We start from the raw sequence: 21,837 nt of genomic DNA on the forward strand, positions 1-21,837 counted from the left end.
ATTTACTTTAAATCTATGAAAATTTATCATTATACCAGATATACTTCTAAAATCAGACTTTAATGAATTTATGCAAATATTATTCAAAACTTATACAATACTAGTTAAGATTTGAGTTGTTGTATAGGCTCGCCATTATGCATGAAATTAGTACATTCCAAACAGTGAGATGATTACTTTTCAGTATTCTGTAATTCACTCCATCAAATTTTTCTCTCCCTTTTTTTTTTTCTTCATAAATGAGGGTTGGTTTACCAAGCACTCTAGATGGAGACATGGCGTTCAGCAATGGTTAGATGGGATAGGGTTGCTTGCCATGTGCATGAGCTAAGACCGCAGTAGCTGGTATCTTCTTTCTTTTCTTGTTCGTCATGGGAAACAATTGGAGTTGCCAAAACTCTAGGAGGATGTGATGGGAGATGAGGAGGGATGGTGGGAATATCATCAAAGGAAGGGGTTGGCGTCCTAAGGAAGAAAAATATAAGAAAGATGAGGAAGATGGCAGTAGAGGGCATATAATGCAATGAATGTAATAATCTCCAGATCTAGGCCAACATTTATGGGTAGAAGCTCCAATATAAAAAGATGATAGCTTAGGAGGGGATGCAAGACTCAAGTAGGAGAAGAGGATAAGAAAAAAAAGGATGAAGAAGAAGATGTGAATATGGGGGGAATAGATGATATCTCAACTTTGGTTTGTCAGATAACCTTCTACTAGATTTTCTAAAAGTCAACTTTGATGACTCACACAAAGGAGATAATACGTTTGCAGCAAGATATATAATTTATGATGAAATGAGCCAAAATTTCACAATTAGCTATCAACCACTTTTTGCTGTGATTGTTCCATATACCAAATTGTCACTGCTTGTCACCTTCATTCTAGATCCAACACTTGAGGATGTATTGTGCTCTCTTCAATTCCTAAATTCACAGCCTAATTTGGTTGCAAGAGCAAGTTGTTACTGTTTAGCTAAGTACCGGTCATCCATAACTATTTTTATATGCACTAATTTGTACATAGAAGGTGACTCCAATACAGTTATTGCATGGATTTACTGCCAAATATAATTCTTTTCTACTTTAGACTAAAGAATTAAATAATATCTTCTATAGTTTCAAATTTTGTCTATATAGTTGAGAAGGTAATTTACTCGCTGACTAGGTCACCAAGTTTTTTTACTTTTCCCAAGAAGTTTTTGAGATGAAACTCAAAGTTTCCGCATGATCTTATTGCTCTTATAATTTTCTATTCCTAGTGAAGCAGCTTCTACAATTTGTAACATATTTGAAGCATCTCAATCCATTACTTAAATTCAATCTATTGCTTACAAGAATAAAAAGAATTCCTGGCAGCGCCTATGTCCTTGTTTTGTTACTTGAATTAGTTTAAGGACCAATGTGCATATGAAAATGGAGCACTTTGTAAGAAAAATACACAGAATTTATATTTTATAGATTCAACGTTTTATATTCCATACAATTATTTTGATACTAAGACAAAAATTGCCCATGTCACTTGAATAACTTTGATTTATTGAATAATAACGAGATTATATAAATTTTAAATGCTCCATACACAACTTTAGCAGCATGAACTTTTAATTTCATTTCGGTGAACTCACGCTATAATTGCATAAGTTTTTAGTAAATTATACACAATTTTTTGGGAAGTTGATTTCAGAGTGCCATTAGTCTCACAAAAAGCCACACATGTTTTGAGTACCTCTATCAGCATGCTGATTTTGTACTTGTTTATTATGATATAATAAAATATAGTGTTAAATATTTACTCTACTTTCTTATTACTGATTGATTTTGTGATTATTTATCTTGTTTGGTATTTTTTTGCAATCTTATCTTTTACAAGTTTGTATGCAAGGTTCCCTTAAGCCATGTGTATAAACTTAGGCTCCTTGCTACTGACATGGCTAGGTACCACAATGACCCTTGCAACTGTTCTTTTTTATTTTTCCTTCATGGGAAGGATGGAACTTACCATGGCCTTAAGTTTAGAATAGACCTGCTACATATGAAAACTTGCAGAAGCTTCTAACACTTTTACACAAGTTGTGAACTAGACTTGCACAGAATCATGAAAGGTAGAATTCGGTAGAATTCAGAAGTATACCTAACATGATGACGAATGTAAAATTGGTCAATCATGAATATAAACAATAAACAACTAATACTGCAACTAATAATGAATATATAGCTAATATGTTAACAAATTTATATAAAATCAATGTAAGTTTACCATTATGCTAACTATCTTTTAGAATCATTTATTTACCATCTTATGCAAATTCCATCCAAAACTTATGCAACCCAAACTGACATAGCATGAGCTAGTGAGCCAATATGGTAGGGTCAAAAGCAATTTTGACCTAGTATAGAAAAGACTATATGAAATCTATAAAATGATATCAAATCTATAAAATAAGAGAACGATGTATTTCTCACAAAATTCTCATGAAAACATTTAAATTGTTGCTCCATTTCTCAAATAAATAAAACAGCCTATTCTCACTTTGGAACCAATTAAGGAACAATAATGTCTTAATGACTAGAATTAGAACTACAGGACATGTTAAATTTTTTTTGAATGGTGCAACACCGCATGTTTTTGGGCTCATAAGTTGGGAAAGAAAATTGGAACAATCATAGCACAACACAATAAATATCCAAGTTGTATTTCATAGTTTCTATAAAATAATGATTTTATCTTTGCTTATCTCAACTTTTTGAGATTTTAAAAGTTGAATTTGTTTTTCTTTTTAGTATAAGGTTGTTTGGTTGTGGAAATGAAAAGAATCCAAAATGAGAATTTATATGGTAAGGGAAAAAATGATTCCATTATTTTATGATGCCTTAAATTTTATACATTCAATAAAATAACAAATGCACAAGTTCATAAGGTATATCCAGAGATTTGATGATTTGTCTTTGAACAAGAGAGATAAGGTTTCAAATCACTGGTGGTTCTGGCTCATGCATTCTGAAATAGGTGGTGATTTTGTGATCGAACAAGATTGGATGTGGGTATCATCTCGGCCTCCCCTAAAGACCTACAACTATCATCATGCAGAAGGTTGGAAACATGAATTAGATATTATTTTTAAAGCTCAAGCATGAATAAAACATAATCCAAAGTTCCCTAAAACAACAATTATAATTTTATAATCTCAAGGTACATCTATAAGCACCGCTAACAATCATCCTATACCAAATCCAGAATTCAATTCTTTATTTCCCAATTTTTCATTTTCTTTTTTTTTTGTCAGAGATAAAAGAATTCTCACCCAATTAAAGAAGTGAGATCAAAGATTTTATTCCCTAAATAATATCTTAAGCAAAATATGAAAATTGAAAACTCTAGGTCACAATAAGAAAAGCATTGATCCGAACCTTAGAACCCAAAGTACTTATCTTAGTTCACGTAATCCCCTCGTAGGCTTTAATCCCACCGACCATAAGACCTAGATATTATACTCTCCTTTTACCTCCCACGACTTAGTCTCTCTCTCATCTGTTCTTTCGGTGGTATCATTACTTGGACTACTTGCTCTTTTCTTACCTTTTTTTTCTCTTCCGGTTTTGATTTCGATCGAGAGAGGAGGAGGAGACGAAGCGAAGAAGGAGAAGATGATCATCCGTGTCCGAAGCCGCGACGGCCTGGAGCGCGTCACCGTCCCCGACGGCGGCGCCGCCACCGTCGCCACCCTCCAATCCCTCATCGAGTCCCAGCTTGGCGTCCCCGCCGCCGCCCAGACGCTCTCCCTCGACCCCAAACTCCTCCTCTCCACCACCCCCGCAGCCCCTGCTGCCTCCCTCTCCGATCCCTCCGCCCCTCTCTCCTCCCTTGGCCTCGCCCACGGCTCCGTCGTCTTCCTCTCCTACTCTGGCGTCTCCCGCTCCTCCGCCCCTCCCTCTGCCCCGCTCACCCCCGCCGGATCCTTCGGCCGCAAGATGACCATGGACGACCTCATCGCCCGCCAGATCCGCGTCTCCCGTCAGGAAACCCCTCACTGCTCCGCTGCCTCCTTCGACCGCGACGCCGCCCACGCCTTCCAGCTTTACGTCGCCGAGACCCTCGCCTTCGCCGTCAAGCGCGGCGGCTTCCTTTACGGCCGCGTCTCCGATGACGGCGCTGTCGTCGTCGACTTCATCTACGAGCCCCCCCAGCAGGGTACCGAGGAGGCCCTCGCCCTCCTCCGTGACCCCGACGAGGAGGCCCTAGTCGAGGCCATCGCTGCTGGCCTCGGGATGCGCCGCGTCGGCTTCATCTTCACGCAGGCCGTCGGCCGGAAGGGCGGTACGGGGGAGTACACAATGTCTGGCCGGGAGGTTGTGCAGGCCGCCGAGCTCCAGGCCGAGGGGGGGATTCCGGAGTGGGTGACTGCGATCGTCAAGCTGGAGGTTGGCGAGGATGGGGCGGCCGATGTGCACTTCGAGGCGTTCCAGATGAGCGATACCTGCGTCCGGCTGTTCAAGGAGGGGTGGTTTGTGACAGAGTTCGGCGAGGATGATGATCCCAGGCTGTCGAGGATGAAGAAGGACGTGGTGGTTGGAGGGAAGGATGTGAGGGAGGTCGACAATGACTTCTTCTTGGTGCCCGTCAAGATCTCAGATCACCAGGTCCGTTTGTCTCTTTATATCATTAGCCTTTTGCTAATTTGTACTTGCTTGTCCTTTTTTTTTTTTTCACGAAAACAGAATTCCATTGTTGATCATGAAAAATTCACATGTAGCCATGCAGGGTTTAGAGCGTCAACAATTGCAGAGGATGCCAAATGCTTGAATAACATAATTTTGAGATACAAGAAGCAAATTCTTTAGTATAATTTTATGGTCATATAAATTTCTATAAGTTTTGGAAGATTTTGATGTCAAATTTGATAAAGTATGAATCATAACTTTTGAGTCACGAGTCTATGCCCTTTAGGAATGTATGCATTGATCGTAGGATTTCTTGATGAGTGGACCATATCATTTAAGACGTCAATGATAACAGTTTCAGGAATCACCAGCCTTTGTGTTTGTAGATCACAATTACCATGATAGTTCCAAGCTTTTTTTTACCTTTGTCTCACATTTGATTGCTGCAATCAAGGGTGTATGTATCATATATGGTGCCAAAATCAGTTAACTACAAAATGTAACAGATGCATGACATATATTGGTGTGAAAAGATACCTAACAGTATGAGTTGCTACTTTTGTTATGCACCAGAAAAATGTGCCAGGGAAACTCTCCGCTTGATAGGTGTGCCACGACTTTAAAATAGATTGGTGATTCTTGTAATCACATTATACCTTTTGAATTAACTTGAATGTGCTTTTTTGTGCCTAAGTCATATCTTAATACACATGCTAAGCAATATTAACAACTCCAAAAACAACTGTTATTGACATTATTAAGGAAATCAAATATCAAGAATAACACATTTTCAAAAAGTCTGGTTCTAAGAAACAGTATATTTGTCTGTATGTAATTATGTGTTGCTATTAATACTTGTTCATTGTAGAATATCGTTGATATGTAATGGCATAGTTATCTATTTTGCATCTAGATGTTTGTAGTTGGTGTATCCAAGTCATTTATGTGTAGAGCTTCAAGGAACTAAGTCATTTCTAAAACTTCAATGCACTAAACGTAAGTATTATTTTGAATTATTGATAGACTCTCCAAAGTTCTTTGTTATAGTGGTTTATTTCCATTAGCTTCATTAGTGCAATGCTAATCATCCTGGTGGTGTGGCTTCATCAAGGCTCTGCTTAAGAGCCTTGTAGATGCTTAAAAGTGAGATACAAGAAGAATATAGTAAACTAGTCTAGAAGTAATAAAGTTTCGTTTAACATCTCTTTTCCATCTGGCATCTTCAAGTACCGAGATTCTAGATAAATAAGCTGCAACGACATGCATAAATCAAGGTTTCTGAACCTATAAAATAGTTGGAAACTATATTTTGTTAGCATTTATTGAGAAAGAACAATGCTCCTTTTAGTGTATCTTTTTCAGTTTGCAAACCTGAATAAGTTGCAACAAGTTAAAACAGTGTTCAACTTATATACCCTGCTGATTATTGTCAAGCAGAGCAGCCTAAGCACCTGTGAACATCCACTTAAGTACTTAGGTTGTCCTATCAAGCAGAAGCCTCCTACATAATTTGGTTTTGGCCCAGTGGTCACCTAGGTGACCATTGTTAAGGTGCCTACTGCCTAGTGTCCAGTTAATCCCCGAGTGGTGCCTCACGTAGTTAACTCATCCACATGCATATCCCATGCAACTCATAAAGTGATCTCATATGCATAAGTCAGTCAACTTATGTGATTCGACTACCTAAATATCGTTTTTAAGAAAATGTGGAAATTCTGTTGTGTGATGGATTTTTTATTTGGATTTGGATGCGAAGGTATGTTGGCATGTGATAATCACCTAATTTTCATGCATACTAATTGTTAAAGTCAACTTTAGCAAGAATGAAAAATTCATAAGTTCATATTATTGCTGTCCATAATTTTTTTGGTAAATATATTAAATTATATGAACAAATTCGTATGAAGTAAACTGATATAACCATTCTTTCCAAGTGTATCTTTATTGAACCAAAAGCTATGAAATTGGTAAAAAGAAATAAAATACTTGCTATTTAACTCTTGGCACCTGTTTTGCTGCCTAGGCAGTCATCCGGGTAAAGAAAGCAGATCCCAGTATACAACTGCTAAAGCATGTTCATAACCTTGGCCTGATTCACAGTGACATGGCCATCAAGTTGCACTTTCAGATTCTTGAATTGTATGTTGTCACTTTATGCATCTCACACATTCTCAAAGATTCCAATTTGGTATTACTTATGGGTCAAGATGCTTGACTACTAGGTTTCTATTGCATGGAGACCCATCTTGTTATTTCACTTCAGAGAATAAAGCTTTTTTTTCTTCTTTTGATTTAGCCATCAAACCCAAAATATCATCTGGTTGTTTTATTAATATCTTGATTAACATAACAATGACCATCAAGCCATGTCCTAAATAGTTGTCCTCATGGGTCCTTATTCAGTAATTTTATAATGAGGGTCTTTGTTTTCAGTTATAGTTCCCATCCCAAGCTTGGATGAAAAATGTAGAGGATTGGTGTTAGATTGATAGCCAATTGTTAAGAAAGTTTGAAAGGTCACTTATACTGAAATATTCTTTAAGATCTTCTTGGCTAACTTCAAATTGTATTTTTCAATCAAATCTAAGTTTTGGTTTCTATTTAGCTATAACATCCAAACATGTCAATGACCTGTATGGCTCATTTCAGTTTTAGTAGTTTTGTTTGACCAGATTGAACTATTTTGTTGACTGCTACTTATTTGTAAGGTGTATAATTGCTAAATGCTTGCTGACTGTATCCTCCGATTTTTTATGCCTTGACCTTGCATGATTATCTTTGTGTCAGATCCTATGGAAATCTCATCTTTAGCTTTCTTTGCTTCAAGCTTTTTGTTGTTGTTGTATTTGTTGGATCGGGTGTATTCTAATGCGGGAGACTTTTGATGTTTGAAGGATATAATTCAATTAATTTGAGCATCCAATTTGATCTATATATGTATGGGTTTTAATTGCTTCTACTATTTCCTTCAGACTTCTAAGGTAACCGGTCGGGAATTTTATGTCATAGGGAGATTGAGCAATTTGTCTTCTTGCTATTTTGATGGGGACCATGCAACTCCAATGTACACATATAGCTATAAACTCGAAATTTTTAGCAATGCTCCTTATTGTTCATTTGAATTTTGTTTGGGGTGGGAGTTTGCTGTTTCAGATCTGCCTTTACTTTTAATTGGACTATGACAAGCGTAACACAACTAGTTATCAATGCTTTTGAATGTTTCATCTATCTTCTATTTAGGGGTATTTTACTCTTTGCACTAGGTCAAATTGTTTTTGTTATTTTGTTTATTTTTGTATGGTTTCATTGAAGTGGACTACCATAAAAGTGGTTAAAAAATTATAATCTTAAGACAAGTATCTGGAAAAAAATAACTAAATACATGGTACAAAAGTAACAATTCATTATACGATAGCAAAATTCTATAGGCTTCAAGATTGGCTAATATAATCGAAATGTATAGTCCAATGATTTTTAACCATAGCATGTAATTCAGGAAAAATAGTATCAGGCAACTGTATTCAGGATCTAGAATCATGGATAATATCAATGTATACCTACTAAATTGTTAATCTAGGCCATTATATCTTGGGTTCGTATGGATATGTTTCATATGGATATAGGGGGTTGTCTGGAGCCCTGTATGTGGAGCGACACTGCAATTCAAACTACATGCAGCTCAAGCTGCATGTAATTGAGTTACATGTGGTTCAGCCCCTTTTGTTTGGAATGTCAAGGGAGCTATGAATGGGATTACCTTCCTCCTTAAGTGCTTTTCATGCACATCAATGTGTGAGGGAGACATGATTAGCAGCATCAGCAAAACAAGGGTAGTGAGGCTGTTCAACATGCACTGCCACCTCCAAGACCCGAGGATTGTACCATTGGTCCCACCTCATCTGCATGATTGTTGACTTTGGCGTTCGCTTCACCATGAACAGCGTCTCTAAGGACTAGTGTATTGTCAAGTTGATGTCAGACGTAACCTTGCACAGTTTCATGCTATTGCCTCTATCCATGGTTTATTGTTGAGATGTCCCCAAACTAGCTAAGATCATTGAAGGATTTCTTTGCTGCCACACCTGCTGCTGCATGTGATTAGCATAGATAAAGGATCACATGTGATCAACTGCCTCCCTATTGACCAAGATGGGCCCTACTCATTCATTGGTGCCGTGATGGAGGATGGTGTGGGGCAAGAAGGTGAGACCATCATTGTGGAGCATTGGATGGGGCATGGCCAAAGGAGGTTGGGAAATGTCCGACAAAGCATGGGGGAGGGAGGTTGGAGGAGGCTTCGCAAGGCATGGGTGAGGGGGGTCAAATGAGGTCCGGTAGACGAGGCATGGATGAGGGAGCTTGGGCTAGATTCAGTGGGGCATGGACAAGGGAGATCCGATAAGGTTGTAAAGAGGGAGAAGATGATGCTGGGGTGGGGTGCTAGGGCTTTGATTAGGATAGCAGAGAGAAAAACAAATTTTTTAGTCAGGATACCCACTTGAGAGTGGCTACAACTTGTTCCATGACCATTTTGGGTGCATGTTGACCTATTGCAAATCAAGCCTGAGTTGCAATCTAGTAGGCATCTCACTTAAAGGCAACATGAGTTGTGGGCATCCAAACAAGCAAGCTGGCCTACATCTGCAAGTTGAGCTGTATGTGGCTCTACCTAGGGGCTCCAAATGGCCCCTAAGTTGATGGTTGAAAACAAGCCCAATACCCTTTTTCTATAACCTGTAAAGACATTGGCATGATTTAAATCCTAAACCTTGGATTCCTTAGGGCCTGGGTTGAGTTGCTACTAGGAGGCCCCCCATCCCAAAGAATTTAGGATGGCTTGGCATCTCAGTTACTCACAAGGGCACCCCTTTCTTCTTCTTCTTTTTTTTTTTCCTTTTTTCGTTGTTAAATTATTTTTAATGTTTTTAGGAGTTTGTCAAAAATTTTAGGTCCTAAACTAGGAATTGTGATCCAATGGTTATTTATAGCGTTGATATCGGCACTCAGACCCATGGTTCGAAAAAAAAAAATAAATTTCAATAAATTCTAGTTATTAATGATATCATGCACAAGAATGAGGTGCGTGTTTATGGATCACATCTAAATATTTTTGTTGATATTTCTATTTTTAAAGTTGAGAAATCTTTTAAAAGAAAAAATGTAAACTAGTACAAGTGAGGTGTATGTCTGTTGCATGCACTTCATTCATGCCTTCAATATCTCGCACCTCTCCTTTCTGCCTCGCCTTCTTATTTTAGAATGATGTGTCTTATATTTAGAGTATATACTTGCGCAAGGCATTTCCTCAAGCCTTGTTCAAGGATTGAGATCAAAGTTGAAACCCTAAACCCTCGAAAGCATCCCTAATCCTATATCAGCAAACCTTGAAAAGCCTCTAAACATCCTTCAGGTTGTTTTAAACAAAAAGAAAATACTGACCAGCATATTAAAACTTGATGCTTTAAACATACTGGTTGATTTCAATGGAATTTCTAGTGGAATTGGTTGAATCCGCCAAAAGTTGTCCTAGCTAGTAAGAACATTTGGCTTCAGCCAGACCTGGTTGAAACCTCCAGAACTCCCAGAACTCATTGTTTCTAATCTAGTATGAATTTCACTAAAATGTATTGGTTTTACAAAAATTCAAAACCTTACTCAAGTTGTAATTGGTTGTCATTTTGATACAAGAATATAGATGGCACTAATGACCAATGTTCAGTATACTTCACATAAGCTACTATCATTCATAAAGTGGAGACTGTGATTTACATCAGTTGGTTTTCTTATCTTTAGTTAACCTAAATCGTCCATATCTAAGTCTAAACAACTTTACATGGAATTAAGGATATCTTGATCATAATTTATTAATCAGCTTTTGATTTCAGATTGCTGGGATTACTTTCTTCGAGTCTGGTTTGCGATAAGCCACGGTAATTTCAATATTAAAAGAGAATTCCTATTTTCTAGCATGTGGAAGATCGACTGAATTTACACATTAAAAGTTGCTGCAACTTTAACTCCATTTGTTTAATTTCATTAGTTTGGAGTTTGGACATTGAGGATTTGTGCTAGTTGTCAGACTATGGGCTGTGGTGTGATCCTTGTTTAGGGGATTTTTGTTTATTACGAGATGATTGCTGTATGAAATTTTATACTATTGCTCAGGTTGTCTATGTTTTTGACTTCCCTCCTGCGAATGTTGTCCAAGGGACAAGATGGTAGCAGGAGGCGGCCTTTTGTCAAGGCCTAGGTAGATTACCTACGAACCTAGGTGGGTGCTTGAATTAAAAATTTCATAACCTTTGTTGGAGCTTATGTTAGTTGTGTAAGTTAAAACATACAGATTCCAAAGCTATAGCATCTGGTTAGGGAGGTAGACAAGGAGAAAAAAGAGTATTTCCTTTATGGTTTGATCTCGTCAACTGATTTAGTTTGGATAAATAGAGTCACAGTTTTAGTTTTATATATTTTCCTGGCTTCTTTCTCAAAAAACATTATTTGGAGAGAATCTAGAGGGAGTACTAAATAATTAGAGGGCATTTATAGGACCATTGAAATATGCACGCCCATCTTCTTTCTACATCTTATGAAGATTCTCTTTAGAGTCTGTCTCATCATTATAAAATTAAAGAAAAGAATAACTGGATTGTGCTTATGGGTCAGAGTCAAAGCTGCAGCTTGAGCACCGGAGGGCATTTAGGCACCAACTTAAGCACTAGGACTGCTGCCTCATTCGAGACCCATGAAAGCAGCAATTGTCTATGTGCTGGGGATGCCAAAGCATCTAGGTAGAACCTGCTAGGTTTTTAGGTGGCATTTTTCATCAATTCCTGTTGAATTGGTAGGGTCTAGCTTTCGTACTGCCTTCATGTTTTTATTATTTCTTACAGAATATAATATGATGTTTAAGATTCAGAGAGCTGGGTGGAGATGATGTCAGAGTTCATGTCTGTTTGTAGATATAGTGATAGAATGGGTTACAGTTCAATTTAAACTTTCTGTTGCTCTGTTGCATTCGTTTGTGAAAAATGATATTATATGATGGTAGAAAGGTGGGGCAATATTTGTGAGCTAGCATGGGATGACATCTCTATTGTGGGCAGAAATGGTTATAGTCGTCAACTTTTGCTGAGAAGGAACAATATGGACAGCATGACTGGTGTTTACGCCATTTTATAGAACTCTCTTGACCTTTTCCAAACTATCCCTTGACCAGTTCTTTGAAGCTTTTAATCTACTATTGTATGATGCTTGCAAAAGCACATCTGCAACTGCTTTTATTTCTTTTCATCACCAAATTGACCAACACTTCATTCTGATGTGCACTCCTATGAATCATGTATTTCCTTTGTCTTGGTTTGTGTAACCCTTTTTTGATGCAGAGGTATAAGATCGTTGTAGCCATTCTTGTATAAATTACTTTCCGAAACTTGTTGGATACTTTCCAAAACTTACCATCAATTAACACCAATCATCTTCAAAGAGAGCCACCAGAACTGCTCCTTTGGTGGTAGCAGAATGTTCATTTATGCTACAGATTAACAAGGAACTTCTGGCTTCTAAAGCTAATAGTTAGAAAATCCTTCGACATTTGCATTACTCTAATAAGTCTGTCTCTTAGCATGCAAATCGTAGTAGCTTAAGTAATTTGATAGTGTAAAATGCAAATATTAGTGAAGACTCCACCTTTCTATTTTCAAATTTAAAAAAAATCCCAGATGCATACTGGTTTATTCACCGCATTCTTACTTAAATTAATGCTTTTTAATTATGTGTAGATATTGCTCGTTGATTGTCTTTTTAACATAAAACAACTAATCTCTGCATTCCCACAATTTTGATATGCAGGGGTCACTGTCATCGGGTTTTCCTATAGAGAACCGAATTACTACTGTAACGCTGAAGGCTCTGAAGAACCACCTGGATAGGATAAAGCATCTCCCCTTTGTGAAACGAATCTCTGACTTTCACTTTCTGCTTCTACTTTCCAGGTTTTTAGATGTTAATGCTGACGTCCCAGCACTGGCTGAGTGTGTACAGAGGCAAGCAACAGTCCCTGAGGGCTACCAGCTTCTGATCGAATCCCTGGCTGCTTCCGCTTGAGATGTTAAGTTTATTCTGTCTTGCAGAGTTAATACAAGGTCTTCTATTTAGTTGAATTATAATCATATAATTATCCCTTGCAATTATTATTCTTAAGTATTTACTCATTCAGATTTGTGAAATCTCATGTGGCTATGTTGCACCTGTCGTTCGAATTTTAAAGATCAGCTTCCTATGTGAAATTATGACGTTGGGATCTTGCATGAATGATGAAAATATTCATGACCGATTTATGGAATGCTGATTCCTCTGAAGCTGATTAGACATTGACCATCTTTATTGTTTCGAAACATGCCTTTATTCTTTCATGAAGCTGATGAAAATATTCATGACTGATGTATCAAGTTTCACTTGCCTTTTGCATTTTAAGCATGTGGTTTGTTGAATAGCATTTGTTTAAAAAGTCGCTGTTTTATTGCTAGGCTACAGCTGCGATGTCAAAATGTGAGCATACCCTGCAAGCTAGATCTTTACACCAGTTCAGGAAGACTGTCTTTCTGTCTCTATTTTAATAGAGTATGTGAATTCATCAAAAGAAATGGAACATGACTGCTACGCCTGTTCATCGGGTGCTGAGCGAGCTTAACCTAAGATAGAACTAAAATTAGTCCAGTCCGGCCTTCGGACCTATTTCCCAGGCCTCTGCTCGATACTTATTCGGGCTTCAGGTTTCAGACGAGGTCTCAGTCTTCCTTATTTTTTTTTAATTTAGAAGATATGAGATATGAAAGGAAAGAGGGGAGAAACGGGAGAGAGGAGAGGGGAGAAAGGGGAGAGAGAATACGGAAGGGGAGGATGGAGGAGGACGATGGTGGAGGAAGGGGGAGGAGGACGAGGATGATGATGAGGAGAATGGTGTAGGATGCGGTGGAGAGGATCGGCCTCGGGCCGGGTTGACCAAAAATCTAGTCCAACCCGTTTAAGAGGCAGGCTTCAATTTTAGGCCTGGCCTGGTCTGTTGGGCGTAAAATCCAGATCCAGGGCCGTCTTGAACTGGCCTGGTAAGCTGTTTGGCTCATGAACCGCTCTAGTGACTGTCTCACTCACGGTGAACTGTAGCAGAGCATTTGACAGTGTATAATGTTTCTTATTTTTTTCATTAATGTGGTTGACCAATCAAATTTTAATATATAATCATAAAATAATTTACTTTCTCCTCTTCTGCTTCTTTACCTCTCTCAGATTTGGGGCCCAGGAGTGTGTTGTATGGTCGATATGTTTTAAGCATAAAGTGATTAATTAAAAGGAGATTTGGTTACTTTTTAGCAATCTTAATTACTTAAAATTGAGTAAAAAGGGTTGCCGGATTTTCACTAGTAAATGACTTAAATTTTTTCTAGCCTAATAAATTGATTTGAAGGAAAAATATCAAGTAGTGAGTGGATCAAGATGATTGATGATTCATCTTTATCTTAAGAACATCCTTTTCAGTTATTTAAAAGCCATCATCCTTAGTTTTCTTTCCTTTATATATTTAAATTGCCACTATCCTCTATCAGAACCATCAGACGGATTATTCTCTATTATTTGTAATATGTTTCTTGTTTCAAGGATCTTTCTTGGGAAGAAACCTATGGCCGGCTTTGTTTTTAAAGTTGTAACTATTTAATTCAGATGGAACTTGCAACTGTAATTCCAAATCTTCAGTAAGCAGATACTGTAAGAAGCGTATTCTGACCATCTTTAGTAACTATTCTGCAATCCATATGATTCTCGGACTAAAAATAAAAACCTATACCTCCATGTTTCTCCATGCAGCAAAATCAAAGATTTGTAGAACTACTCCGCCCCCACCACCCCTCCAAAACAAAAACCACACAACCCACCCCCAAAAACACGCACACACACCCTAACCAAAAAATAAAAAAAAAAAAGAGAGTATATTTGCATGGTCATCCCATAAGGCTACAAATGGGTCGGATCGACCCGTAACTTAATCCAGCCCGACCCGCTTAGACCCAATCCAATTCATTTTAAAAGACGGCGGGGTCGGGTCAAGAATCCATTCAATATTTTGGGTCGGATTTAGATTTATTGAATTCGGATCGGATCCGATCCGAATTCAATATTGAATCCAATATATAAACTATAGAATAAATAAAATATGATTAGAATTTCAAATGCTCTTGTAGTATTACTATTTTTTATATAATTTTACTCAATTTGACTGTGAGATTTTGAGAAGTTATTTATAAAATAATAGACAAGGTAAAGTAATATTTATTTTTTTTATCATAAACTTTGCATATATTGGTTTATCGTACGAACAAGACACGACCAGAATTTGGGTCTGAGCCAGATCCAAAATTTTTAGATTGGGACTAAATTATATATGGATCCAATCCGATCTAAATGATTTAATGGAGCAGACGTTTTGATTATCGATCAGATCCGATCTGATCCGACTCAATTTTTAATTGGGTTGGGTCTGGATCCAACATTAAGACCCGATCAAAGAATGTGGTCGGATTAGGATCACTCATGACTCAGTCTAACCCGACTCATTTGCAAAGCTTGAACACATAAATTTTAGAATATATGTGTATTGAAAAATAAAAATCTTGATATATGTGAAAATCTTTCCCAAGGGCAACAAGAACTATCTCAAATACCTTTATATGAAAGGAAAAAGCTAGAGAAATTGCTATGCGTTTGTTTTTCTTTCCAAAACTGTACAATTGTATATATTGAAGTTTTGTTTGTGAATCAAATAATATTTCATGCTTGGGAAAAATTGATAGTCCCAGAAGGTGCAACCCTCTTTTTAGTATGGTATTATTATAGCTTAGTGACCCACGAAAATTTCTGGAAAAGATTAAGAGCACTAATAGGACTCTTATTAGATGGTTTGCACTCTCTCCTCTGCCTCCACTCGGGAGAGAGATCAAGTTTGAACTCTGAAAGTAATGCTCCCACCATTAATCTGGAAAAAAAAGAAAGAAAAAAAAGGAATTGATATTGTCCTTGTTGAGTTTTATTGTATTTTGTTCTTTGAGACAAGGTATCATATGTCAACTTAATGTTATTGGACATCACGTCGAAGCTAAAATAGGAGTTGGTTCATAGTCTGACTCTTTTTCTGCTTATGGAAGGAGAGATAGGAGTTCCAAAGCAATCGTTGTGTCAATGAATTCAGTTGTTTTTCTCCTGTCGAACCTAAACTGGAAGAAGAAAGGAAGAGAAATAAATAAATAATAGATGGATAGAGAGAAATTTGTCCTGGAGAGAACAAAATATTTTTTCTGATGTATAAGAATGTATTAATCTTAATCTAGTGAATTAATGGGAGTCCCCAACATTAAGCTACAAAAAATTTTGCCGATCTTTTTCTTTTCACTTGTACATGAGTCCTTCCACACAAAATATTAAAAGAAATCCCTTGTTTTATCAAATATTTTGTTCAATGAAGCACATTTGAGATCAGTCACAAGGTACACCATATTTTCTTTTTACAAGAATTTAAGTTCTTCACCATAATTCATGAGGTTGAAGCATAAAATTAACATAACCAATCTCTACATGCATGCTTTCATGCACATTTATTCTCAATTTACAACACTATGTTTGTTCTTAATCTCTCCATTGGTCTCAGTAAGTATACTTCAATTGCACTCTTCATCTTTATCGTATTTTTGAATGCATTGAAAAAGTTTTGAATCTTGAGCATCTCATCGAGGATGTTGCTTCAATAGTGGTTGGTGAGGAGTGCAACATCAGATTGGAACAACCATTGATGCAACTTCAAGTTCTCGTTGCGACGGATGTTGGAAGTAGTGCTACTTGTAGGTTTCATAGGTACTGCAATGGTGTTGTCAGATAAATTCTTGCATTGGATTTTAGAGAATGCTACATAAGTTGCATTAAGAGATGGATCAACATTACCCTTCTCAGTGAAGTCGTAGAGCCGAAAAAATTGCAATGCCCCATATGCCAGTGGACTGGCGTGTGCACCTGCCCAATTATAGAAATAGAAAAACTTTTATTATAGCTGGCTAGCCACTGGTGAGTGTTGGGGAGACAAGACGACAAACATAATTATTTTCAGAATAAATTCAATCTCTTGTATGCTAATTAAAACAAGTAATAATTTAATAATATCAAATTTAACGAATATAAATAAAATTAAATACAAGAATATTAAATTTGTATCGTGGATTTTCTATTATATAAAATAATGAGATTACTGTAGATTTTTTCTAAATCAGACCATATAAATATATATCATCAAGAATAAATTTTAATTTTATAATAAAATAATTATCATCAATAAAATAGATATTAATAATAGACAGATTTCATCAAATATATAAATATTTAAAATAATTTATGAAAATAATTTTTTAAATATCAAAATTATTTAATTTATAGTTTTCAATGTCAGAAATAATATATTAAAATTTTATCAAAATCGAGATATGATCAACCATCCGTCTGATAAAAAAAATAAATTTTTTTATTTTTTTCAATCTTCCAAAACGATGAACCAGCTTTAACGTACGTGAACCATATCCAAGCAGTAGGCGAACAGGTAATACCAAGTTGACGTACAAAACTTGTTGAAGATGCTTATCATGAGCCTGGATTAAAAGGTGACAGTGGATTTATCCGAGTTCACCTTTTGACTCGAAAATGAACAGTATTGGAAGAAAGTATCCAATAACTCATGGCACTGAGAGAGATCTGCGCAAAAGAAGAGGAGACACTCATCTGCATAAAGAGGAGCCCCACCTCCTTTTGATGCAAAATCTACGAGAGAACATCTCAACGAAGGAGGGGGATAGATGGCACCGTTGACGTAGAGCAACCAAAGAGGAGAAGCTTTTGCTAGGTGTGCTGTTAACTGGAACCGCAACGGTTGGAGAAAGAATGCAGCTTTTAATCCAATAGATCCGAGTAATGGTAGAACACAAGCGTCCAAAAGAGTTTTTTTCACAAAATCCCATCTCATTCTTTGTTGGCCCTTCCAAACTTTGGTGTCTCGCTTATGCACTTGCTAGGATAACAAGCTATATATATATCTTAGTTCTTTTAAAATTTCTCCACTCCCCCATTTACACCTACGCAAGCCAATATATCAGTTCATCTGGATCTTGATTGCCCACCAACACCTGTGATAATCGATTTTGGAAAAACCTTGTTCCTAGTCGAGCTAAGTCAAGCCATTGTGTCATTCTCCCAAGAAATCAGTTCTCTTCACTTTTTCTCTTCCTCATTGCTGGAAATTTCTCCAATGTTTAAATGTTTTCTTACTTTGACAAATGGGTTTGTTTTATTGGGGAGTTGGGTTTTGATATGCAAAGCTAAAATTTAGTTAATTAACTTTCATATCTTAAAAGGTTAGCGTCTTCTAGAATTCTATAATGATATGCACAACCATGACCTTTCTGCTCACAAGAGGACAACAAAGCATCTAAAAGAAGGGAAAAGATGAGACAAGTAGGCTCTAAACCTAACATGGCATGCAATTCTATACAGGTGATAAATTTATATGTATAATAGTAGCTTAATATTCTTCGAAGAACAATGCTGCAGAAACACAGAAATATCACAAAAATATCACACTAGAAAGTTACACAGTAAATATTTCCTTAATTGCTCTAATCATTAACACACTGTATGGTTCTAAGTATATATAGCTTGGTCGATCGATCTGGCCATATAAATTTTGTAAATTTTTTGTATGATATTTTCATCTTATATATATATATATAAAGAATAAATATACATATTTACTTGTTGTAGTCTACAGACTTCCTGTATTGAAACACACCCCCCCACCCCCCACCCTCTGCCCCCCCAACCCAACTAACAATGCAGCAACTACCATGTGAAGAATGAGTTTGATATCTGGAGAGCCAATGACTGGTCCACATTGCACAGCACATGGGGTAAGTGCCCTTTAAATAAGAAAGTTGAGTCAATCCAAAGGGATTATAGCCATGATAGAATCGAAGGGTTGGCTACTTATCCCATGGAAAGGAGATGGACTAGGACCCCATCTCCCTCTTAGATGGTATCTCAAAGAAGAGGACAAGGAACAGGAATAGACTCTCTTTTTTGTTCTCTCCCTTCTCCCTAGGGCTGGCTTCTAGGGGTAAGAAGGGTTGGTGGACATGACAAGCCAAACCAGGTCAATTTATTTTAATAAGGTTAGCTTCAAAATTATGTCCCACTTCTTTAATTTTCAGCCAAGCATCCCACTCCAAAAAAAAAAAAAAAAAAAAGAAAAAAGGAAAGAAGAAGAATCAATGAAGCATGGGTGGACATAGCTTCTATTCATGTTGGTCAACATGGTGGCATTTCAGTTCTCATGGTTCACCTAATTTAGACACGAGGATTGATACTTATCCTAGCCCATTCCTAGGCCATCCCAGTGCATGACCTATTAACCAATTATATATAATATTTGTGTGTGTAATACTGTCCCATACTTTGGTCAAAGGCTCAACACAATTCCAATTTGTTGACGATAATTGATGATGACAGGGAATTGGTGCCTGTTGAAAAGGAGGCCATTACCTATCTTTTTCTCTTTCTTTCTTTTTTCTTTTGGTGTGATCATTAGCTGTCTTTCAATTAGACTATATGGCCACTATATTAATATCTATCTATCTAACGTTGAAACCATCGCATCAAAACCTAAGCAAACTTGAAGTCATGCCTTGGCTGACGACTCCTTACCATGTTAATCAAACTAATAGCTTGAGAATTTCCTCTTACTTCCACTTATTTCCAACAGATTTTGCTCATACATTCTAATATTAATTCCGTACTCTCTATTGCCATACCATTTGTGAGGCCTCAGTCATGTGGTTGCATCTCCAAGCTATTTATTTGTTTATTCTTTGTTAGAATCATTTCTAAACTATTATGACTACTCTCATCTTAATTAAGTGTATCTGATTTAGTTGAATTTCTCAAGTTAAGAGAGAGAAACAATAGAAATGCACGTCTCATATATAGTTGAGAGCATGTTTATTGAAATATACAGAAATAACTAGAAATAAATCAAGAGTCACGGCCACCAATAACACCTCATCTAACCAAATATATGTGAAAATATCCAAGCTAAGAAACTTTTTCTTAATCAAATTCCAAATGCAACATCTATTCTTTTGAGAGGCTATGGGTTGAATGCAAGTGACCGGTGGGGGATTCCTAGGTTCAAGGTTGTGTTAACTTTGATTAATTTGTACTCCTTGTTTTTTGGGGAGGAATTGGAGAATGTATTTTCCTATACAAACTATTTCCTTTGTCTCTTTGAAAGGAAGCTAGATGGACCAAAAATAAGTTTCCTTGTTTTTTGGGGAGGAATACTAATTTTAGCTAACTGTTTATTAATTTGTTTGATATCCTATGTATTCAACATATTTAAAAGTTCGACACTATGTCTTCCTATTTTACGCAAGATTGTAAATATGCTTTCTACAACTAAATAAACCATACAATATTGTTTTAACTAAGAACAGATATTCATGAAAGTTATATTCATCTATCTCGCAAAAACAGGTTATGAATTTGAGTCTTGAACAGTACAGTATTTGAGCCCAGATAATCATAGAATAAAAAAAATTATCTCCCATTTCTTTAAAATAAAAATTAATATTCATATCACTGATATAAAAAATAATCATATATAATAAATCTTTCCCATTTTGCTATGTTTACTGATTCCAATTCTATGCTTATTTTTATTCTTGAAAAAAATAATTATATAGTTAAATTCTGTGTTCTAAAAGCAACAAAGTAACCACATGATATTAAATTCCTCCACTATGAGACAATGTTATAATTTAAATATTACAAAAATAAGTAAAAGCAAAAAGGGAGAGCATGTCTTCCTTCTCCATTATGATAAATGAAGTACTTAAAATTTACTCCAACGGCGTTACATAAATATTTATTTTACAAAGTTCTAAAAATTAAAATAAATCATTTGAAAAAACCATCAACATCATCCAACATGAGAGAATTATGGATATCCATCCACAAAACAAGCTTCCCAAAATAGTTTATTACTCTCTCTCTCCCTTGCCATCATAGACTTCTCCTCTTCCATCGGCATCAATCCATTGTCTTCTGTGGTTCCATGAGTGCATAATCTATCCCCCTCTTGCTCATCATCAAATTTCATATGCTTGCACTGCGAGGCATACTCTACCAACCAACTCCTCCAAGACATCTTTCTCTCATCCCTTGGAGAAGCATCGTTGTCATCACCACTACGGCCGCTGCAAGACTCTGCATCATCATCATCAAATCCAGCAGTCATCGATGGTGCAATCAAAAGAGAGTCAGTCTCGGAGTCGCCGCTGGCCTCCAAGATGGCTGGCGAGGACTCATCCTTGAAGATCCAATCCATGATTCCAAGGGGAGGCTAGCAGGTCCTAAATTTTCCTGGCGTGTTTTTATATTGTGGGTAACATTGCACGTGACAGTTCATGAAAAGGATAAAGATCACGTGATCGAGGCGTACGGCGTGGACATCGTGCGAAGGAAGCGGAGGGATGCCGCCTCCAAGTTAAACCTAAAACTATTTTTCCACGGAAAAGTAAACCCAAAAATAGTTACGCCCAGTCTTGGTTTCAAACATTCTGGTACACGTGTCATAGCTAGATTGGCCCTTCACAATGATCCCAACGAATATTGCCAATCGTCGCGCCACGTGGCAAAGGATCTGGAGGTGGTACGGTAGGTGGTCCTTTTATTTTAAACCGGCTCCGGTCACAGTCAGCCAAGTCCTGCTGCTATTTTTCTTTATTTTAACCTGAACGTTTTTGAAGAAGACCGGCTCTCATGGAGATGGGGGACATGACCTTCTGGAAGGACTGAAAATTTTGTCCAATCCCAGTGAGACGACCACATTGCCGGACCAACTTGTTAGCATGCCAACTTTACCAGCCACCGAAAATTCTTGATAAGGATGTATAACATATAAATACATCACTGCGTACCTTTTATATATATATATATATATGCACAATTTACAAAACTATTCAAGAACCAAGCTGCCCTTCTATATGTTGATTTGGGTACAAGTTGACTCCACAATAGTGGTGTACCACATAATTGAGT

General features: G+C 37.0%; 1 protein-coding gene across 1 annotated transcript; it reads left to right on the plus strand.

The window, feature by feature from the left end:
• The first annotated feature begins 3,511 nt into the window (after nt 1-3,511).
• LOC105059938 (NPL4-like protein) lies at nt 3,512-13,000 on the plus strand. The gene is made up of 2 exons (XM_010943461.4): nt 3,512-4,638; nt 12,508-13,000. The coding sequence occupies exons 1-2, from the start codon at nt 3,646-3,648 to the stop codon at nt 12,760-12,762; spliced, it is 1,248 nt and encodes a 415-aa protein (XP_010941763.1). The 5' UTR covers nt 3,512-3,645; the 3' UTR covers nt 12,763-13,000.
• Nucleotides 13,001-21,837: the final 8,837 nt, after the last annotated feature.

This window comes from Elaeis guineensis, chromosome 10 (genome assembly GCF_000442705.2).
Source record: "Elaeis guineensis isolate ETL-2024a chromosome 10, EG11, whole genome shotgun sequence".
Classification (NCBI taxonomy): domain Eukaryota; kingdom Viridiplantae; phylum Streptophyta; class Magnoliopsida; order Arecales; family Arecaceae; genus Elaeis; species Elaeis guineensis.

Coding starts and splice junctions, on each gene's coding strand:
- LOC105059938 (XM_010943461.4), top strand. CDS start 3,646: ATGATCATCCGTGTCCGAAGCCGCGACGGCCTGGAGCGCGTCACCGTC. Junction 4,639..12,507: donor TCAAGATCTCAGATCACCAG/GTCCGTTTGTCT, acceptor TTTGATATGCAG/GGGTCACTGTCATCGGGTTT.